This window comes from Cheilinus undulatus, linkage group 13, assembly GCF_018320785.1.
Source record: "Cheilinus undulatus linkage group 13, ASM1832078v1, whole genome shotgun sequence".
Taxonomy (NCBI): domain Eukaryota; kingdom Metazoa; phylum Chordata; class Actinopteri; order Labriformes; family Labridae; genus Cheilinus; species Cheilinus undulatus.
The window spans coordinates 9,978,480-9,997,298 of record NC_054877.1 but is presented as its reverse complement, the minus strand read 5'-3'; the positions used below and the strand labels follow the sequence as shown (position 1 = coordinate 9,997,298).

General features: G+C 39.1%; 1 protein-coding gene across 3 annotated transcripts in view; it reads right to left on the bottom strand.

Annotated features, from left to right (window-relative positions):
- LOC121519952 (la-related protein 4B-like) overlaps positions 1–18,819 on the bottom strand; it is a 74,388-nt gene that overhangs the window by 14,759 nt on the left and 40,810 nt on the right. For 2 of the 3 annotated variants that reach the window (XM_041803079.1, XM_041803081.1), the window contains 11 exons: positions 17,455–17,591; positions 14,776–14,879; positions 11,934–12,044; positions 10,102–10,155; positions 8,260–8,466; positions 8,025–8,131; positions 7,434–7,697; positions 5,010–5,055; positions 4,614–4,781; positions 1,296–1,486; positions 955–1,066 (listed from right to left, as the gene is read on the bottom strand). In XM_041803079.1, coding sequence (XP_041659013.1) covers positions 955–1,066; positions 1,296–1,486; positions 4,614–4,781; positions 5,010–5,055; positions 7,434–7,697; positions 8,025–8,131; positions 8,260–8,466; positions 10,102–10,155; positions 11,934–12,044; positions 14,776–14,879; positions 17,455–17,591 — 1,501 coding nt within the window. The remainder of the gene's footprint in view (positions 1–954; positions 1,067–1,295; positions 1,487–4,613; positions 4,782–5,009; positions 5,056–7,433; positions 7,698–8,024; positions 8,132–8,259; positions 8,467–10,101; positions 10,156–11,933; positions 12,045–14,775; positions 14,880–17,454; positions 17,592–18,819) is intronic. The other variant, XM_041803080.1, reaches the window with a different exon arrangement.

Here is an 18,819-nt window from a genome sequence, read left to right as displayed (position 1 = left end):
TCTGATGTCATAAATGTCGAAGTCATACAGTGAATGTTGACATTAGATCACCACTGTAACAGAGTTATAGACAGCTGGAGCAGAGGCAGGTACAAACCTATCTTCCCGTGGGGTGAAAATTTATCATGGAGGGGGGTTATCAGTAGCAGAAGGGAAAAATTCCCCCCGGCAAATCGCACCAGCATTGTTTTGTGGCCTATTTTTACCAAAACCTTTCTTGATTCTGTGGTGAAACTGGACCCATCTGTTACGCTGCATAGCCTAACTTCCTGGCCAGTACAACCAGAAAATCTTCTTAGAGGAGAAATGCTCACTGAAATCACTGAAGGCTAATGCTACTACTACTGCCACCTATCTCATACGGCCGAACTTCAAAAATACTGAAATTTCTCTTTAACCTTCTGCATGTGTTGAAGATGATTTTAAAAATTAAACTAATTTCATGACTTCTAATAACGATGAAAGCCGGGGGATAAGCTTCTGCTTGTTTTACTTCATGACTATCTGAGACCACGGCTAACAAGAGATTTCAGCAAACAATGTATTCTTTGCACTTAGGTTGCAGGATGTTGTTTTGTGACCATTACTTAGGTTTAGAAGAGAATTTTTAGGTGGCCTTAGGTGTAAATGAGTTAAAGAGTAAACACAAAGAAACTATGTTGTGAGGAGCTTTCTGCTATATTAAATTCAAACTTTACTCCCCTGTCTTCTGGTTCGCTGAGGTTTATGTAAATGCATTTTATTTCACTCGAAGGTTTGACTTTGTTAGTAATTTTTGTGAGTAAATGTAAATATTTTAAGCTGCTGAGAGCAGTCAGTCTAGGGTCCATACTGTTACTGTACTGTCTCACTGAAAGCAAATCAAAGGCCTGAGTCAAGTAGTTCCTATTTACATTACAAGCCCAGTACGCTGCTTCAGAAAAAAATCATGAAGTTAAGAAAAGCAATACTGACCGTAGCAGCACCGTTGACTTGCACAGATTTGCTTGCAGTAGACAGCGTCCCAGGAACTCGCTCCACAGATAACTGCACCTCCTTCGGCTTTGCCTCCGTCGCCTTCACCTCCCTGAAAACAAGACCAACACGAGGCAAATCAAGGATGGAGAAACCAAACTAGAACTGATAGAACAAGCTAGATGGCTGTTGTGACTGATGATCGAATGGATAAGGTAAGAGTTATGGTTTATCATGTTCAATCTCTGAGCATGGGAAAAACATGTATTACATTTCAAAGGCAAAAATTAATTCTACATAAAGACCCTGTGATTTATCTCTGAGTCAACAAGCGTTCTTACGTTGCTGGGAGGGAGGGAGCAGGACTGTGTGGTGGGCCGGTGGAGGGGGTCACGGTCGTCGCTGAGGCTGGGGTCGAGGCTGGCGGTGAGGGTTGGAAGCTTGTGGGCATTGGGGAGGTGGAGGACCGAAGCGGCTCTTTGGGGCCCGCTGGAGAGAGAGCTCCTCCGGTGCTGGAATCAGCACTTACATTCTGAACAGAAGGACATCCATGTTAATGCACTGTATGTAAATTCAGTGCAACTTTTTAACAGCTTTTCTGCTTTCATTAGATCAAATTTGTGCATTCAAAGAAAACAGAGAGCATGGTTAAGTGAATGAAGCGTGTGGAGCACTGTTAGACTAAAAAGGCTCCTCAGTAAGGACAAAAGGTCATAAGCAGAGGAGGGCAGAACAACTCGAGGGCTGCATGTCTATGTCATCACTGCAGGCTGAAGGTTCAACTACAATATCACAGGGAGTAGATCCACAAATTTTTCAGAACAAAATAACCACCAAAGGAGGATATATCCGACCATAAAATGAGGGTCTCTACCATCTTCAAAAACTGCAGTTAGTATTTGACATGAGGTGAATACTCTACTCATAAATCTACTGTATATATACAATAGTGGTTATTTTCCAAATAATGTTTCACAACTAGGGCTGCAGTAATAGATTCTTTTTGTAGTCGAGTACTATTATCGATTCTTCTGACGATTAATCGAGTACTCTAGTAAGACATATTGCATTTTTTAATCAGTCACTTTTGCTTTTTCAAGAGAAGTAGTACTAGACAAATGAGAAAAGAAGCTGGGTCCCTTAAATGAACTATTTCTATATTTAAAATTGGTATTAACAGGTTCTCTAAAGAAAATATATTTTACAAAGTGCAATGAAGTTCTGATGACAGTTTACATTTCTTAAAGTTACAAGGAAAGGAAGTTAAATAATGACATTAGATTATGCCATATTTAGGGTTTTAGGGATCCTTCACCAGGAATTTTTTGGTGCCAACACTTTATTTCTTTCATTGTAGTTTATTTCTATTCTCCAAGTTGTCATTAAAGTAAAGGGACACTTAATCATTTTAAAATCCTCTATTTTATGCATGAATGTAATATTTCACATTATAGCAAGAATAAAGCTTCATCATTCACACAGCGGTCTGATGATGTCTGAACGGTGAACCTTTAGATTACAGTTCACTTTCACTTTTTGCACTTTTTTTTGTGAGTTCATCCACCATAAGATAAAAATATGTCCTTTTAAGACCATCCACAGACATGGAGAACACATTTTATGGGATAAAGCTACTTCTGTGATCTGTTGAGTCCTGACTGTATGATGATGAACTTTAACCTACTTCGTCTCTGTCACTGTCTGTGGCAATAAATATTGGTGTCAATTCATTATCAGTGTAAGTCTTATCAAATCATTCGGGATGCTTAACATTTTGAAAAATATGATGCAATCAAGATGTCAGTGGGCTGAATTTTAGATAATTTATATTTCAGTGTATAACACGTGCACGTGGAAAAGACGGGGGGGGGGGCACCAAAACAGGACTTGAATCGTGAAGCCTGACGGTGTTCTGTAAAACTGTCGGGTCAATCACATGCAAATTGGGGCAGCACATGAACCCAAAGATCTGCATAGGTTCACAGGTGCAGACGTAGTGCCGTTTCTGCCATGAAGCTGCAGCCAGCCATCACTGCATCTCTTTCGCTTCCTTCGTTATTTTCATACCTCGTATCATGTATGTTACGTTGTAGTAAGAGCGAAAACAAGGGCATCGTGCCACACTAATAGCCGTCCGTGCGAAACACAGCACACTGCTTAACACACGGTGCAATGTCCAGACTACAGCATGGGTGTATAAGGATACAGGACTGATTCAAGCGAAGCCTCGAGGCGGATAATTTGCCTCGAGGAATTATTTGAATCGAATTACCCGGATAATTCGAGGAATCGGTTCAGCCCTATTCACAACACATTATTTGTACATTTCAAACTGTCAAGTTGCTTTCCCCTGTTTTAAAAAAATCAAGTACTCGTGGGATGAGATCTCATTCTTGCAATACTGAAAAGTCTCGAGACTTCTTCACAAGGAGAACTGTCTTGCAATGTAGACATGTTGGAATAAGGTTGCTGTAAACATGTGAAAACACTGGGATACATGCGTGACTGATTTTTTTATTTAGGCCCAGAAAGGTGTTTACCTCTTCCCTGGCTTGGTTTAACTTGAGCAGGGCAAATATAAGAGCCCATGACATCACCAGTCTTGACAGGGAATGGCCCCGCCCCCCTAACGCTACAACGATATAAAATCACCAAGCAGTTCATCTCAGTACAGTCTGTTGTTAGCTGATGTCACTGCCTTCACTGAAAGTTAACAGCCAGCTACATGCTGTCTTTTGGTTCATTGTGAGGTAACTTTCCTAAATCTATCAGCCACAGAGGACCACGTGTCATTAAAACAACCACAACGGAGAGATTTGTACCAGAAAACAGTAAATATAATCCCAACATCTGTCTCTGCTCTGGCAAAGAGCCAGGCAGCTGCACTCTGATCAGAAGTATTTTTTTTTAATTTGATAGGATCATATGACATGCCCACACCATCCTGGAGCAGATTTTATTGCCTCATTTTTCATGATTTTAAAGCTTAATTTTCTAAACTTGGAGATGTTTTTCATGGCTGAAATCTGGCTTGGTGGTTCATGACACACAACAAACTTAACTAAAGATTTTTTTAGCTCTTTAAAGGGACTTTAAGCTTTTCAAGTACCTTATAGCTGCAGCTATGAGGTACCTTGCATTTGCTGTGAAACCCAAATGCAAAGCCTAAGAATAGTCTATTGGATATTGTGGTTGCTCATCATTGTTTATTTTTCACCAAACTTGAAACTTAAACAGATAAATGTTACTACAACACCAAAGCTCTATTAACTACGAATGAATTATGACTGCTAAAAGCTCCAAAAACTGTCATCATTTGTTCCCAGAGTGGTGTAAATTTTATGTGTAAGACTTTAATTAAACGTCTCCTCTAAAAACAAACTTTTCTGTCAGATACCTATTAATTATCAGGGAAATACAACAACAATTCCAACCACTGTATCCAAAGTCAAAGTACTTTTCAGACCTTCAAAAACTTTCAAGCTCTCTTATAAACTATGTTGTTGGTGTGGAAGCTAGAGGAGAAACAGCTGATCCATTTAGATCCGCATAAATCCAGTCTTCCTCTAGCCGACTCCTTTGACTTCGCTGCCATAAAACTATCCAAAAATGAAGGTTTAATTCCCTGATTTTAATGTTTCAGTGTGACCAGTTCCTACCCGTTCCTTGGTGGTTCCGACGGCGCTGGTGGCTAGCCGGTTGTCGAACACGTCGTCAGTTTTGAGCTGGCCGGCTGCTCCGGGCAGGGGTGGGAAGCTGGAGAGACCCAGCTCGAAGCTCGGGGACGGGGGTTTGGGAGGAGGCGGCGGTGACTGAGGCGTCACTCTCTACATGATGGCAAAATAAAACAACAGAGTCAACATGGGGATTGGTAAAAGAGTCAAACAAAGATAAACTACAGGTAGAAATAAAAATATCAGAGAGCATGACAGCATTTTAAGGTAATCCATCTGTCAGCATATCTTCTGTTTTAGCTTCTTCAGAAATAGCAAAGCTGAATTAATTACAGAGTTATAAATACATGAGAATGATGCAGATAATAAAAGAATACTCACTGTAAACTTTTCGTCCCTCTTTTTCCTAGAAGCAGAAACATTTTTCCTTTAAAAAAGAGAACACTTCACTTTACAAACATCCATTTTATCTAAAAGAAAGGACTTCACCTTGCACACTTTAAAAACAGAGGACAGACAATCATCCTCTACTTGATTTCCCTTTCATACTTTAAAATAAGCTGCTGATAAATATTTATACACAACAGGGATTAGAATGCAGTTAACACCTGTGAAGTGCGTCACTTCTGTGCACTCTTTACTCCTGAACCTGAAATAAAATTGTTTTTAAGCCCAATTATCCCAGAGTTCCCTACTTCAAATGATTCTTGTTGTGACCATGTTTCATTTAAGGAAAAAAAAAACAACTATTAACAGTGTCTGAATAAAACATTACGTTTGTATCAAAGACAAAAAACACTCATCTAAGCTGTCGAGGCATCCTGTTACCTCCTAAAACCATTAAGTGTCATTACTTGGATTTTCTGTGCAGTTTGCACATCTAACAGGCATATTTTTGGGTTGACTGAAAAAATGAAAATAAATGAAAATTGTGCATAAAAATGTCAAGAAAATTTTAATGACATAGTTAACTGCATTTTAAATCTGGGCTAAAAGGATGTCATGATTCTTCTGACCAATAAAGACATCAGGATTATTTTCTAATCACATTTTGGGGTATCTTTGGCCCACACTGGACCCTAACAGTTTGCCAAACATGACCCGGCAGCAGCCTGCAAAATGCAACTATTGTCCTACAATATCATCATCTAAACCAGGAGTGTCCAAACTATGGCCTGGGGCCACTAACATGCCCGCAATCCCATTTTGATTGGCCCACTGAAATTTCTAGAAATCAAATGGAATATTGTCCATCAAGCTTCTGCCTGGCTTTACTGTAGTTCATAGTTTCAGGACAAGGCGGTGCTACCGTGCTAATTCTGTAAACAAACACCTTGACAAGAAGAATTTATTGATGTTTCTGTGATTAGATTGAGACAACACTGGGTACAGTGTATTTATCAATATTTTGTCCCTGATGTGTTCTGGCAGCAAATAGCAGAACCAATAATATTCCAGGGGTGGGGCAAGTTGTAGCTAGGGCCAAACTGGGCCCCCTGAAATCTGACTGGCATCCCCAAAAACCAGGAAATAATCGTGCATTTGCCTTTTCAGTCATTGAATTGAGTGTATAGTAGAGGCCACAACTTCATTTTCACAAGGGCCAGCTTTTTCGTGGCCAACGCTGACAAGGAAATAAACTGAAATAAAATCAATATTTTCATCTATTTGACATGAACTCATTAAAACATTAATTCCTTCCAAATTTAACTGAACTTTAAACTTTCATAGTGAGATCAGTCCCTATAACGGGGCGATTGAGATATTTTAGCTACATATTTCTGGAGTCCATCTTTGAGCTTGATGCTAATATGCTGCGTTGTGATTGGCCAAAACACATGCAGGAAACAGAATCTGTGAAGATTCTCAAGCAGGGAAACTGCATGCTAAAAGAAGCTTATCTGGAAAAATGATGCAAAAAACTAAAATTTTAATCATGATAACCATAATATGTTTGTGTCTTCCATGTCAAATTACACAAATACTAGAGTGCTTCTTGTCTGATAAGCTGCGAGGTTAAAGGTTTTATTTAAACTTCAGGAAAGAAAGCCAGACAATATCATGCCATCTTTTGCCCTCTTAAACGGCCTGAATTTAATAATTATCTGGGGGCCTGATGTGGCCCTCAGGACTCCAGTTGATGAGCACTGGTGTACAGCATTAGTTCAGTGCTGTCATCATGGACAGCATCATCATGGATATCAGCTAATCTCACACAAGCCCTCATCAGTTGCCCTTTTTAAACTGCTCTCTCCTGGCCACGCTCTGCGGCTTCCTCTGCAAGCTGCTCTTGCAACCCTCCTCCACCCCGTCTCCTCCTTGATTCAGACTTTATCAGTGTCATTCTGTAGCCATTAATGCCTGCTCTACTCTGGGTTTTTGCCACTTCTCTCCCTGCCCTAATCTTTCCTTATTGGCATAGGAAGAGCAAGAAAGTGTGCTGTTCCTGCTTGATGTTTTCCACTTAGGCTCGTGAAAGGGGTATCCCAGAACAACCTCACTGCCAAACATATGTACCAGCGCTAATTAATAACTGCTAATAAAGAAATAATTTAACTGCAAATCAAGTGTTTCTTGACTGAACTAGCCCAGAAAAAGTTTGGACACCCCTGATCTAAACCATATTCTATTCAACTTTAAAGTGTAAGGAAGGACTGAAGTTTTGTTTCCTACAGCTATATTTTTTAATCATCTTTTAAAAGTTTAATATTTTTATTTACAATTCCAAGGCAGTTAAGGAGCGTTAGAAAGCTACAGAGGTGTGTAAAAAGACCTAATTTAACAGTTTTTTTTCAGCTGCCGTACCTTCCTCTGCCAATACCCAGAGAGTAGTCTGTGGTAGTGGGCTCGGCCACTCGCCCCGTGCCCACCGTGTCCCTGCGTGGGAAGGCTGCTGTGGAAGGTAACCTGGTTCTGGGCTGGCTGGTGGGGAGTCTCATCGGCGGACTGCTGCGGACGCCATTGAGCCTCTCGCTGGGGAAGCTGGGAAAGAGTCCCGGGTTGTCGAGGAGCCCGGTGCTTCGGTCCGCTGTCGGGACAGTCGGCCTCAGGTGAGGTTTACTGTGATTCCTGCAGGAAGTATGGGCAGTTTAGATAATAAGATTACAAACAACATACCACACATAACTGTTCACATATAAGAAATTAAACGCTATTATGTCATATTCAGTTTTTCACAGTTAACAGACGAATCCCAAATATCAGACTAACACAACAGATGAAGAGGCAACTTTGTGATTTGAATGACAGTAAAAACATCAATTTCCTGCTACTTTATTACTTTAACTCTTTTGCATGGTATCTAAACAGGAGTTGGGATTTTTGTTTGTTTGCTTTTGTCAAAAACGCTGCCTGCTTCTTAATTTTTGTTGGTGACTTAAATGCAGAGATACAGACCTGTTCCTGGGTGAGTAGTGTCTGACGGTGAGTGGCGACGACGCTGGTTTGAAGCTGTGTGACGTAGTAAATCCATTGATGAACTGGTTGTTGTGAAATGGTGCAACCTGGTAAACAGGAAACAGATCCAACAGTTGAGTTAGTACAGAGTCACATGCTACAGAAACTTGAAGTTCAACCAGAAACTGAGTTAATCTATTCTTACATTTCTTTCTATAGTGCCTTTTGTTCTTACCAGTGTGGGGTCGATGAAGCTGTGTGTGGCGGACCAGGCCTGCGGCGTGATGAGGCTGTATAAGGGGAACTGCTGCTGTGGGCTGTAAACCGGCGGGATATAGTAAGACGTGTAGCGCTGCTGGGCGTACGGGTTTACCTCCACCGGCCGGTATCCGTTCTTTGGCATGAAAGTGTTGATAGCGATTGCCTTCGCCTTTATCCTCGCCTGGTACAGAGATGACAACAAAACAGACGTATCACAGGTTTATTCACTCCGGCAAGAAGATACTGCAACAGAAATCTCAGAGCAAGACTCCAAAGGAGTCTCTCCAGTCTTGCTCAGCAAAGTGAGAACTGCAGCTGAATTCAGAGATCAGGATTATTTGGTGGCTCCTCATTTGGTGCCATTTTTTAAACATATTTCAAACAACACAAATGGAAAAAAGAAATACCTTTCATACCTGACAAGAGCTGACAATTGGAGCTGCAGTCTGCTACTAAGAGACCTCTAGACCCTGTCTACACGTCCATATGTATTGGTGTCTGCCATGTGATCAACTGAGTACATATTTGTATTGATGAACAGGTGTACCTAATGAAGAGGCCAACATAATCATTGTTAACTATTAAAACTATCTACATCTGGTGGCTGAATGATGTCTAATCCCTAGTGAAAGCTCCTGTACCTTTGAATGCCCCTCTTTTGATTGATGAGTTATTACTGTTGAATACTGTCTGAGTTTCAGTGTTTTGGAAGGTGAAACTGTGTATTTCAAGGTCTCCCTTAAAAAAGAGATCTGTTATCTCGATGGGACTCACTTGGCTAAAAAAGCTTATTCAAAATGCAAAGTACAGAAGGACAAACAGTGTAGTCATCTGGCATCTAAATTCTTGAAGCAGATCAGTAAAGCTGAATGTAAAAGAGCCTAACAGCAGAGTTTTAAATGAGTGGGAGAAAAAGAAAGCAGCAGTAGCAGGTCTAGGCCAGGCTTTTCCTTCGTGCTGTTTCTGAGGATTTTCACGCATTAGTCAAACAACTTCAGAATGATGTCACTTAAACTCTGAATGAACCTCAGACGTGAGGATCTGTGATTTACAGGTTCTCTTCTAAAAACCCTTCATGTGAGTCTCTAATTTATAAAGCATGTGGATGAATCTCTGTGCTGCTCTTCATTGATGATAGTTCAGTGTTTCAGACTGTGACCCACAAACGGTGGCATCTAATCACAAAGGGCTCAGTATTATCTGCTGACAGGTGCAGGATAAAGTAGAAAAATAACACTAACGGTTTCTCAGACATTAAATTATTTGTCAGATAACAATATAAAGTTCCTGAGCATGTTTGAATTCAAGTTTATTCCACAGTTGACAAACAGCACTGCCCACGGCAGCATTATTCCTGTAACATCATGCTCAGTTGCTACCATATCATTCTGTAATATTTCAGGACATCTGTCATGTATTTTTGTAAGATTTATTTTTTGGCTTTTTCATTAGAGGACAGTAGACAGAATCGGACACAGGGATGAGAGAGCTGGGTAGAGACATGTGGGAAAGTACCACAGGCCAGATTCAAACTCGGGACTCCATTTTTATTTCTTATGCTTCCATCCTAAGCATGACTTTACAGGAACATGACTGCCACGGTAAAATGGTGATATCTTTACTTTTAATAGTGTTGGTCATTTAGAAGCAAGGTAAGTTCTCTCATGTAGCATTTTTAAAACCTTACAAAGTGGTTGTTTGGTCAGAACACCATTGAGGATTTCATTTAACAATTAAATGCAACATTGTAAGGTCAGTATTAGCTGGTCTAGGCTGAATAAATGTATTTCTTTTACTTCTATGTAATGTAACTTACCTTAATAGGCTTCCCTTGGAAGGTCTTGATCTCCTCACGAAGATACTGATATGCCTTTATGAAGACAGACGAGAGAAGAGAGAGTCAGGAATCCAAATTCAAGAAATACTAACACATATGTCCGCTTTATTTATGGAATTAAACATTCAAAGCACTCATTGATTAAACAAGGTAGAAAACAATATTATACACAGAAAAAGGAAAACATCTCCAGGCAGTAATGTTTGTATTTAGAGTGTTGGAGAAAAGCTTACATAAAAATGGATTTCAGGACAAACACAAAAAAAATATACAATCCATTCTGCATCTTTATAAGTTTTTCTTCCAAAAAAAAAAAAAAAAAACATCCATACAAGAGTCCAATCTTGTTGCATATGTTGAAAGTTAAGTAATAAAAAGCAAAATTTAAAAAAAACGATCAGGGTTAGAAACTCTGACAGCTCAGTGGACAGGTCAAAGGTCATCTGTAGTATGTGTTATCAAACAATTACCTTTTACTTTTCACTTATTCAATTATCAGTCTATAACAAGCTCCATTTCTGTGGTAAAGGTTATTTCATATTTTTGTCCTACCTAAAAAAGCAGGTCTGGAAGTCTCTTACCCTTAGTTTAAGATGGTAGAAAAAAATTAAAATGGCATCGACCATTTTTGAAAACAAAACAGTGGAATTTTGAAAGCCATAGTTCATATAGATAACACATAATTACAGATGTGACGATATTAAAATTTCCTACCATGATAGTCATGACCTCAAACATCACAGAAATATTATAATTTACTTAAAAATTGTTCTCGTCTAAAACTGAGTTTTCATTTTCTTGATGTTTCATGTGAACACATGGGATTATATACAAACTCTGCTATATTTGGGTAATTGCTTTTTCTTACTGTCCCTGAATGCATCAGGACTATAATCGTCAGCTGCCTGTTAAGGGAGTTCAACAGCTTTTACTCTAGTGATTTCAATGCAGATTTCAACATGAGATAAATATCTTAAACTAACGGCAGCTGCTCCTAAGTTTGGGAGCACTTTTTGAGCAGAAAAGGAGCGGCCAAAGCTGGTGAGAGCACATTTCTCCCACAGTTTGTTAAGCCGATGGTCTGAGTTAGGCTCGTGGATTTTGTTTTAATTTGATTCATTATGCTGATGTGTATTGAGCTTATGAACTGATTAGCCTACAGCTGATGTGCTCCTTAGGCCTACTTGTCTTTCTGTGTCTCTGAACTCTGACAGTCACAGTGGGTGGTGCAGGTAAAAGAGCAGAAGACATACACCGGCGTGTTTTTAAATCTTTGGCGGACCTGCGGACGCTTTTAACCCTTTTGTCTCAGTAAACGAACCTACAAAGAATGCTGTCAGGACATAATTTACCATTACATTAAAGCACAGTTATCATTAGTGGTTGTAATAATAATGAAAATATGAACAATATAGCTGTGGGGGGATTTTATCACAATTATTATTAATCTGTTCACATAAAGTTAATGAGCAGGAATAGGAAGGAAAATACTTTGCAGATCTCCTAGAACTGCCAGATGGTTAACATGTTGTAAAGTCTGAATTATTTTTTCAGTACAAATATTGCCAATGACTTTGTGCAATTAAGAAGAAGATGACACTATCGTCATTTCAGACAGGGGCTGGAAAGAAGTCAAGAGGTGAGACTGACAAAATCTATCATTTAAAAACATTTACACTGCACTTCAGTGAAGCAGGGTTTTTATGAAACACCATCGACAACCAGAAATCATCATGCTTCTCGCCATGATTATATCACCAGCACTAAGGCATAAAAACACTAGTAAGTTAACTCATATGTTGTGCTGTTACCTGCTGTGCGTCTGCTTCTGATTCAAAGGTGATGAACCAGTTGTCATTGTAGGAAAATTCACAGTTGATGAACTTCGGTAAGTTGTCCCCTTTAAAAAGAGCCTCGACCTCCTACACGACAAAACAGGAAATGACAACACCACCTCAAGTTATTTTATTTGTTCAAAAATAGCACGACACATCACATTTTCTTAAAGCCCTGTTCAGAATTGCACTACTGAGAATCTCCTGTGTTTACCAAGGTAAGCTAAATGTGGGATTATAAACATTTGCCATCCGCCCTCTTGTTTGACTCCCCTCATCTCTCAAATGACTGACAGGAAAACTGCAGGAAGATTCCTGCTGTGAAGTATGAAGGTGAAAAAGAAGTGGATAGGTAACACTGAAATAAAAACAAAAAACCTTTAATGGTGTTTGTATGACAAAGGCTTATTTCTCAAAACCTTTTCACAGAGAAGTAAAGTCAGGGTAAAAAGCTCTGCTGTTCTGCTCCACATGTGCTGCTCATCAAAGTTAATTCTTGAACATTTCAGCAGTTTTGCAACAGTGATCAGGGCTCAGATTAAAAAACTGTACTTGTTTATTTAATACAATTAAATTCCATAAAAAAAGCCATCTCAATTTCCCAAGAAAATGCAGGTCAACTGTAGGTAGAGGCACGCCATGTCCATTTAAGGGACTTTAAAATGCTGGTGAAGGATGAGGTGCAAGACGTTTCCCTTTGAGTCCGTCTAAATTAACAAGTTCTGATATGCTAAAGCAGATACATGTTTTACTGATAATATATTCTGCAAATACTTTGCAGCTCCTGTTTGACTGCTCAGGAGCTGCTGCAGAAGCAGAAAAGGGCATCAGAGTAACATAAAACAGTGTGGCTGAAACCTGTGCTGAGTCTGCATCGGTTTAAAGAAGTATGTCGCCATATCAAAGCCCAGACCAGGTGAAGGGATTCATATCTGACTGCTAAAGAGCTGTTCAGACCGCAAATTATGATGTGTCGTTAGCAAACAGGTGGTTCTAAGAGACGTTCCTGTTTGAGGGATTGTTTCCTTTTTTTTCCCAATTTTTGCTTTCATTAGTTATAAAAAATACCATATGAAGAGCCCTTAGGTGTCAAAAGACCAGCTCTTACTCTCTAGAAAGACATGCAATTCCAGTCACTCCCAGCATAAATAAAGCCATGTTTTTGTCTACTAGCAGAATACCACAGATCATGCCAGTGGTGGTCTTTAGTAACTACCAGTATGTGTGGTGTCTATACAACCAAACCTGTTAGGATGAAGGCATCCCTGAACACCTCCGTACGCAGTCTGAGATATCTACTGTTAAACCATTTTCATCAAGATTCATCCACACAAAGCATTAGCGATTACTGCTTGGTATTCAAAGGCCAAAACAGAAATAATCCCATGTCAATGCACCGTATTAACAAAACATTTGATGCTTTATGGTACAACAACTTTTGTTATGGTAATTCTATCCTTTTAATGTTCGACAATATAAAAAATACTGCAGTGATACAAAAAAGGTCTGCAGACTTTCCATCATATTTTTAACCTAAAGCTGGTCCAACTGCAATACTACAATATGAGAGATAACAGTCTACATTGCAGAAATATACTGGGAACATTTTAATACTGAAATGTGACCAATGCATCTATGCAATTTAGACAGCTTGCAGGAGACTGAGTATATTATTAAAATTAAGAGTAACATCTTGTGTCTAGGACTAGAGTTGTTTGATAACAGTTTCAGAAGTACTGCTTAAAATCTGTGTACTGGTGTCAGCAAGTAAATATGTTTGTGTACCCATCCGATACGGTTTTGTTTAACTTTATATTTTGCTTCATTTAGCCAAATTGAATGATAGCGTTATAAACTGGAACTCAAATCATCTTTGCTGCATGCACGAGCTACCGTTTTCAGAGCAGTGATGAAGAATCAAAGGACCCACTGCAGCAGCAACATCTGGAGACTGTGTAGCATTTTTTCTCTGCATGTGTTTGTTAAAAAACCTTTCTGACCGGCGTTACCGTCTAAGACAAGAAGTGGCACAGCTCATTAAAAGTTAACCAACTTTTGAACGATAAATATTCGACTCTAATGTGTTTTTCCTCATGAAGCTAGCAACTGAGCCATCCTATTAACGCTGTCCATGCCTTTGAATCCCTTGCGGCAGCTTTCCTAGCAAACCTGGAGCTCATGTTAATTTTCAGGACTTTAGAGATTAAATCCACACCAGTAACCCTGATGTTGAATGTCGTTTTAACCACTTTTAATCCATTTTCGATCATTTATTACCGCTAGCTTGAATGCTAACTATCATATCATTTACCCTTTGTGAGAGTCTGTCAACCAATGGCAGGCTGTCGAGTCAACACGTCATCCTGCCAGGACAGCGCATAATGAAGAGAAGCAAAGAGAGAGCCTGTGATGCGGCCCTCCTGTCTTATTTATTTTAATATTTAGCAGTAAAACTCACAATAATCAGTAGGAAAATTACTTTAGGGGTCAAAGAGAGGCTGTACATCATGATGCTATTTGTTGAGCTGTGTTCTGAGTCAAATGTAAGGCTAAAATAATTTGCTAGTCTTTGACAGCAGTTTACACCAGTATCAAATCGATACTCGTTATCAGTCAATACCCAACGCTCTGGTATCAGGAAGGAAAAATGATACTGGAGCAGCTCTACCTGGGACATGCATTTTGTTTGCTGATGTATTTTCTTAATGTAGAGAAAAAAGTAAAAAGAAAGCCTTTTTATTAATGCAATGATCCTATAGCTAACCTCTATGAGCTAAAGCTGGGAGAAAGGAAATAAACACTGTGGACATCCACTGACCTCTATCGGTGTGCTCTCAGGAACCTCTCTGAGAATAACGATGCATCGGTTCTGATTGGGTCGCACCTTCTCCCCCTTCTCATCCACTTGAACCAACGGCAGAGCTGCAAAGTCAAAATGAAGAATGAGTTTTCAAAAACAAGCCCTAGAATCCGTGAATCATTGGCTCTTTGCATATTCATCTACGGCCACTCAGTTGGGTCAAAAATGGAAAATTCAAAATCATTCTTTTCTTGTTTTTACAACTGAAAACCTTGTAAGCAAAAACATTCAGTAGAGTATTTACAAGTTAAATCTTTTTGTCTTTTTTTAGTTTTTCAGTCAGTCAAAAAATGTTTCATTGAGACAGTAAAATATGGAAGACTCAAAGGGTTTAGAGACTAAAGTTTGCAGATCATTTCTCAACACTAATAAACATTGACAAAGCAGATTTTTATTTTGAAAAACCCTTAAATCAAAGCTGAGTCTGTGCTTTAGTCACATTTTGACTTTTTTATTTCAGATCTGTTTGGGATGTAAACAGTGGCAAAATATTATAATGTGTGTCATGGTCTAAACATTTCCAGATATTCCAGATTTTAAGGTAGTTTTATTTGTTCATTATCATAATTCTCTAATTTTCAAGAATGACCGCTACCCAAATCCCCTTTGGCTCGGTTACTTTTGGTCCAAATAAACAGCAAACTGATGTGGACTGTTAACACCAATCTCTTAAATCTTAAAGAAAGTAATCAGACATGCATGAGGCTGAAATTTACCACAAATTAGCTACAGTTTTCTTACAGCATCTCAACAAATTTCATAAATGAAATCTTGACACTGCACACTTCACTGAGCCAAATAAATAAAAGCACATATTTAATCCTGATAGGATTTATTTAAGTAGTAAATTAGGTGCATGTGTAAATCAAACACAAGCAGGTACGACTCTGCAGGATGCACTTTAACAACCTCTCAGGGGAAATCAACTCAAAGCACAGGCTGATAAAAATTCCCTGTGTGTGCTGAGTTTGTCTTGTCAAATATTCTCCTCCTGCTACTCAGAGTCCTTGTTACTCAAAGATTACAGATAAAACCAGCACGTGGAAATAACTGACAGAGCTCATGATAGCTTGTAATACAATTAAAAGTTGATACAAATGAAGAGCAATTTCAATCAACAGCTAAAATAAATATTTCGCAATACTCTTTAATGCAGCCAGCAAAGGGTGTCACCTATTTGGCTTCACTTGTTCACAACAGTCACTGAAGAAGAGAGGCGTACAGACACAGCCCATCAAGAAGTGTAACAAGTGTAAAATTGAGTGCTAGAACCTAGGAGATTACTTACATTGATGTTTTAGGGATTTGAGATGATGCTTAAAGGTTAAAGAGTTTTTCCTGACATTACTTTGCAAAAATGTAAATGAAAACTTATATTAAGTTGTTTAATTGCATTTTTCCCCCTGTATTCCGATTGCGATTTGATGTGTGATTATTGTTAGGTTCCTCATCTCGAGTATTTTTCAACAAGTTCAAGCAATAAAAGATTCTACATTATAACCAACAGAAAGGAACAATTGCATCATATGCTTAACCATTTTTCTTGCAAAATGGATGTCCTACAGTTTTACTCTGCAGAGCAAGCTCTGCTCTAGAGACGCCAGAGAGTGCATAGCTAGAAACCCCCATATGGATAGATGCATTATAACAATGTGCATTGAAAACAGTGAAATTATTCAGAAGCAATTAATCCATAGTAGCATGAATCTGAATACGAGAGAGCAACAAGCTTTAAGCTATAAAGGAGGAGGCTGGGGTGGAGGAGGTGAGGCTTTGCCAGCAGCAACGTGATGCATCAGCACTGATGCAAGCAGCGTTTAGTGAGTAGTACTTCGTCTGTAAACGGACCACTGTGTTGAGAGAAAGAGCTGTGATTGGCTGTGGGAGCTGGGAGGTAATAATTGTTGTCAGCTGGCTATTAGCTGATTGCAGCTAGGGGTATGACTTCTGTGAACTAATGCTAGGCTTCATCAATATTAGATAGAATAAAATAGGGCAGAACGATTAAAAAATGATATCTAATTGCAATTATTGTTGCTCATACCTGCAAATTTGACATCAATTTCTTTATTGAATGGGGATTATTGTTTTTATGTCACTCGTTTTAATTAAGAAAAACATGCATAAAACATCAAAAGGATAAACTTTCTAAACCATTTTCAAAAACATGACACTTGAATGTTTACAAAATATGCATAAAATCTCTGCTGCTGCAAAAAATTTAAGTATTAAAGTTGTATTGTGACATAGTTCAAGTTAAAAATTCTGGATTATCTGCGATTTGTAAACTGAAGCATGCCATAATGCACTTAACTGTCTAGCTTTATTTGGGAAACTTGAGGTCTAAGCATTGAAACTAGTTTACTGGCAGCATTGATAAAAAGAGCACCCAGCTTCTTAAACAAAAATGCTACACACCAACTTTTACTGAACTTAAACTATGAAGAACTACAAAAAAAAGGGCATTTTGCATTTTTTCTGTCAGAAAATAAAAGCAATGCTCGAACATCATGATTAATAAAATGATATTTTGGATCCAGTAATGTGGTATGCATCGTTCAGTGAGTTAGGTGTACTCTCCCCTCATTAGTTGAAGTCAAAGACATCCACTGACACTCTGATACTGTTGATACTCACATCGTAAAATGTCCACGATCAGCTCCACGTCTGTGCTGAGCTTTTTGACATGGTCCAGGTTGGCCACTGTCACAATTGGCACATATTGGTCGCTGTCCATCTGGGAAATGAGGTACATGTCACTGGCCAGATTCTCCCTGTGAGACAAAGAAGAGGGCAAAGTCAGCTATTACGCTTTTAAGCCTGCCGCACACAAAGATGTTTTAAATCTTGACAGATTTTTTTCAATGTCAGAGACCACATACATGGCAACAAATAATCACTGATTTTACCGTTTTGTTTGTACAGTGTGTGGCGGAGAACGAGAAGATCAACTCAACACACCACACAAAACAGATTCTGCTTATCGAGTTTCAAATTCTCAGCCTGGTCCCATCTCTCAAAACGCCAAACCTCACACAGTCAAATCTCACTTCGTCATTAACAGGCTAACGTGGCTAGCTTTTAGCTACCTGCTACATTTACCGCGGTAGCAGTGTTGGTCCAGTTCCATTCCTTGTCTGTCTGTATTTTCTAAAGTACACATTTTAAGACACTCGTTTTGTTGCCACAAATCAAAAAGTTGCTTGTTCTTCTGACGTCCATCTACCTTTATGCTTCAGGTTTACTGTCGCTGCCATGGCCGTGTTTCTGCTTGGCTTCCTTCTTTTGTCAGCTAACTTCCCGACTGGCTATTGTTCCGTTCCATGTAACAACGCCTGCTTGGCTGCTGTCAACAGGATTTCTGGTCTTAAATACTGAACATGTTTAACATTTATGATCCAGAGTTGGAGAGTCACTTTTGACACACTAGACACCACGGGAACATCTGACAAGATAATCTTAAGAACCACCCGATAATCAGGTCTTTGCTGACTTTGGTCAGGAGGGAGAATTCAGGCCGATTATTGAGCAGTGTGTGGTCTGTTTCAGGGGGCAGCCTTCATGTCAATCTGCACCTTTAAAGCTATAAATTAAAATTGTCATTCACACAGATCTGCAAAGGAATGTTTTGAGTAAATTAAGGTCCGCAATTAGGGTTGGGTATTGTTCAGTTTATTTCAGAGACCAGTGCCAAATCTGAGATTTTTCTATGGTGCTGGTGCCTAAAAGTGTGTTGAAAGTTGGCGGGAGAATAAAGCGGTCAGGGTATCATAAATGCTTGGCAGAAATATCTTTAAGAGATTCCAGTAGAACATGGGATGAAAAAAGGAAACCCTTTATTTCTTTATATAAGAGGCTCAAGCAAAACTCATACACTGACACCGAATTAAAGACAAACATTGAAGTGAATGTGTTAGTGAAAGTGATCACTTCCTTGGTAAGAATAGTAGATCAGAAACACTACTCCACACAATTTAAAAGGCATTCATGATCAGCTAAAAT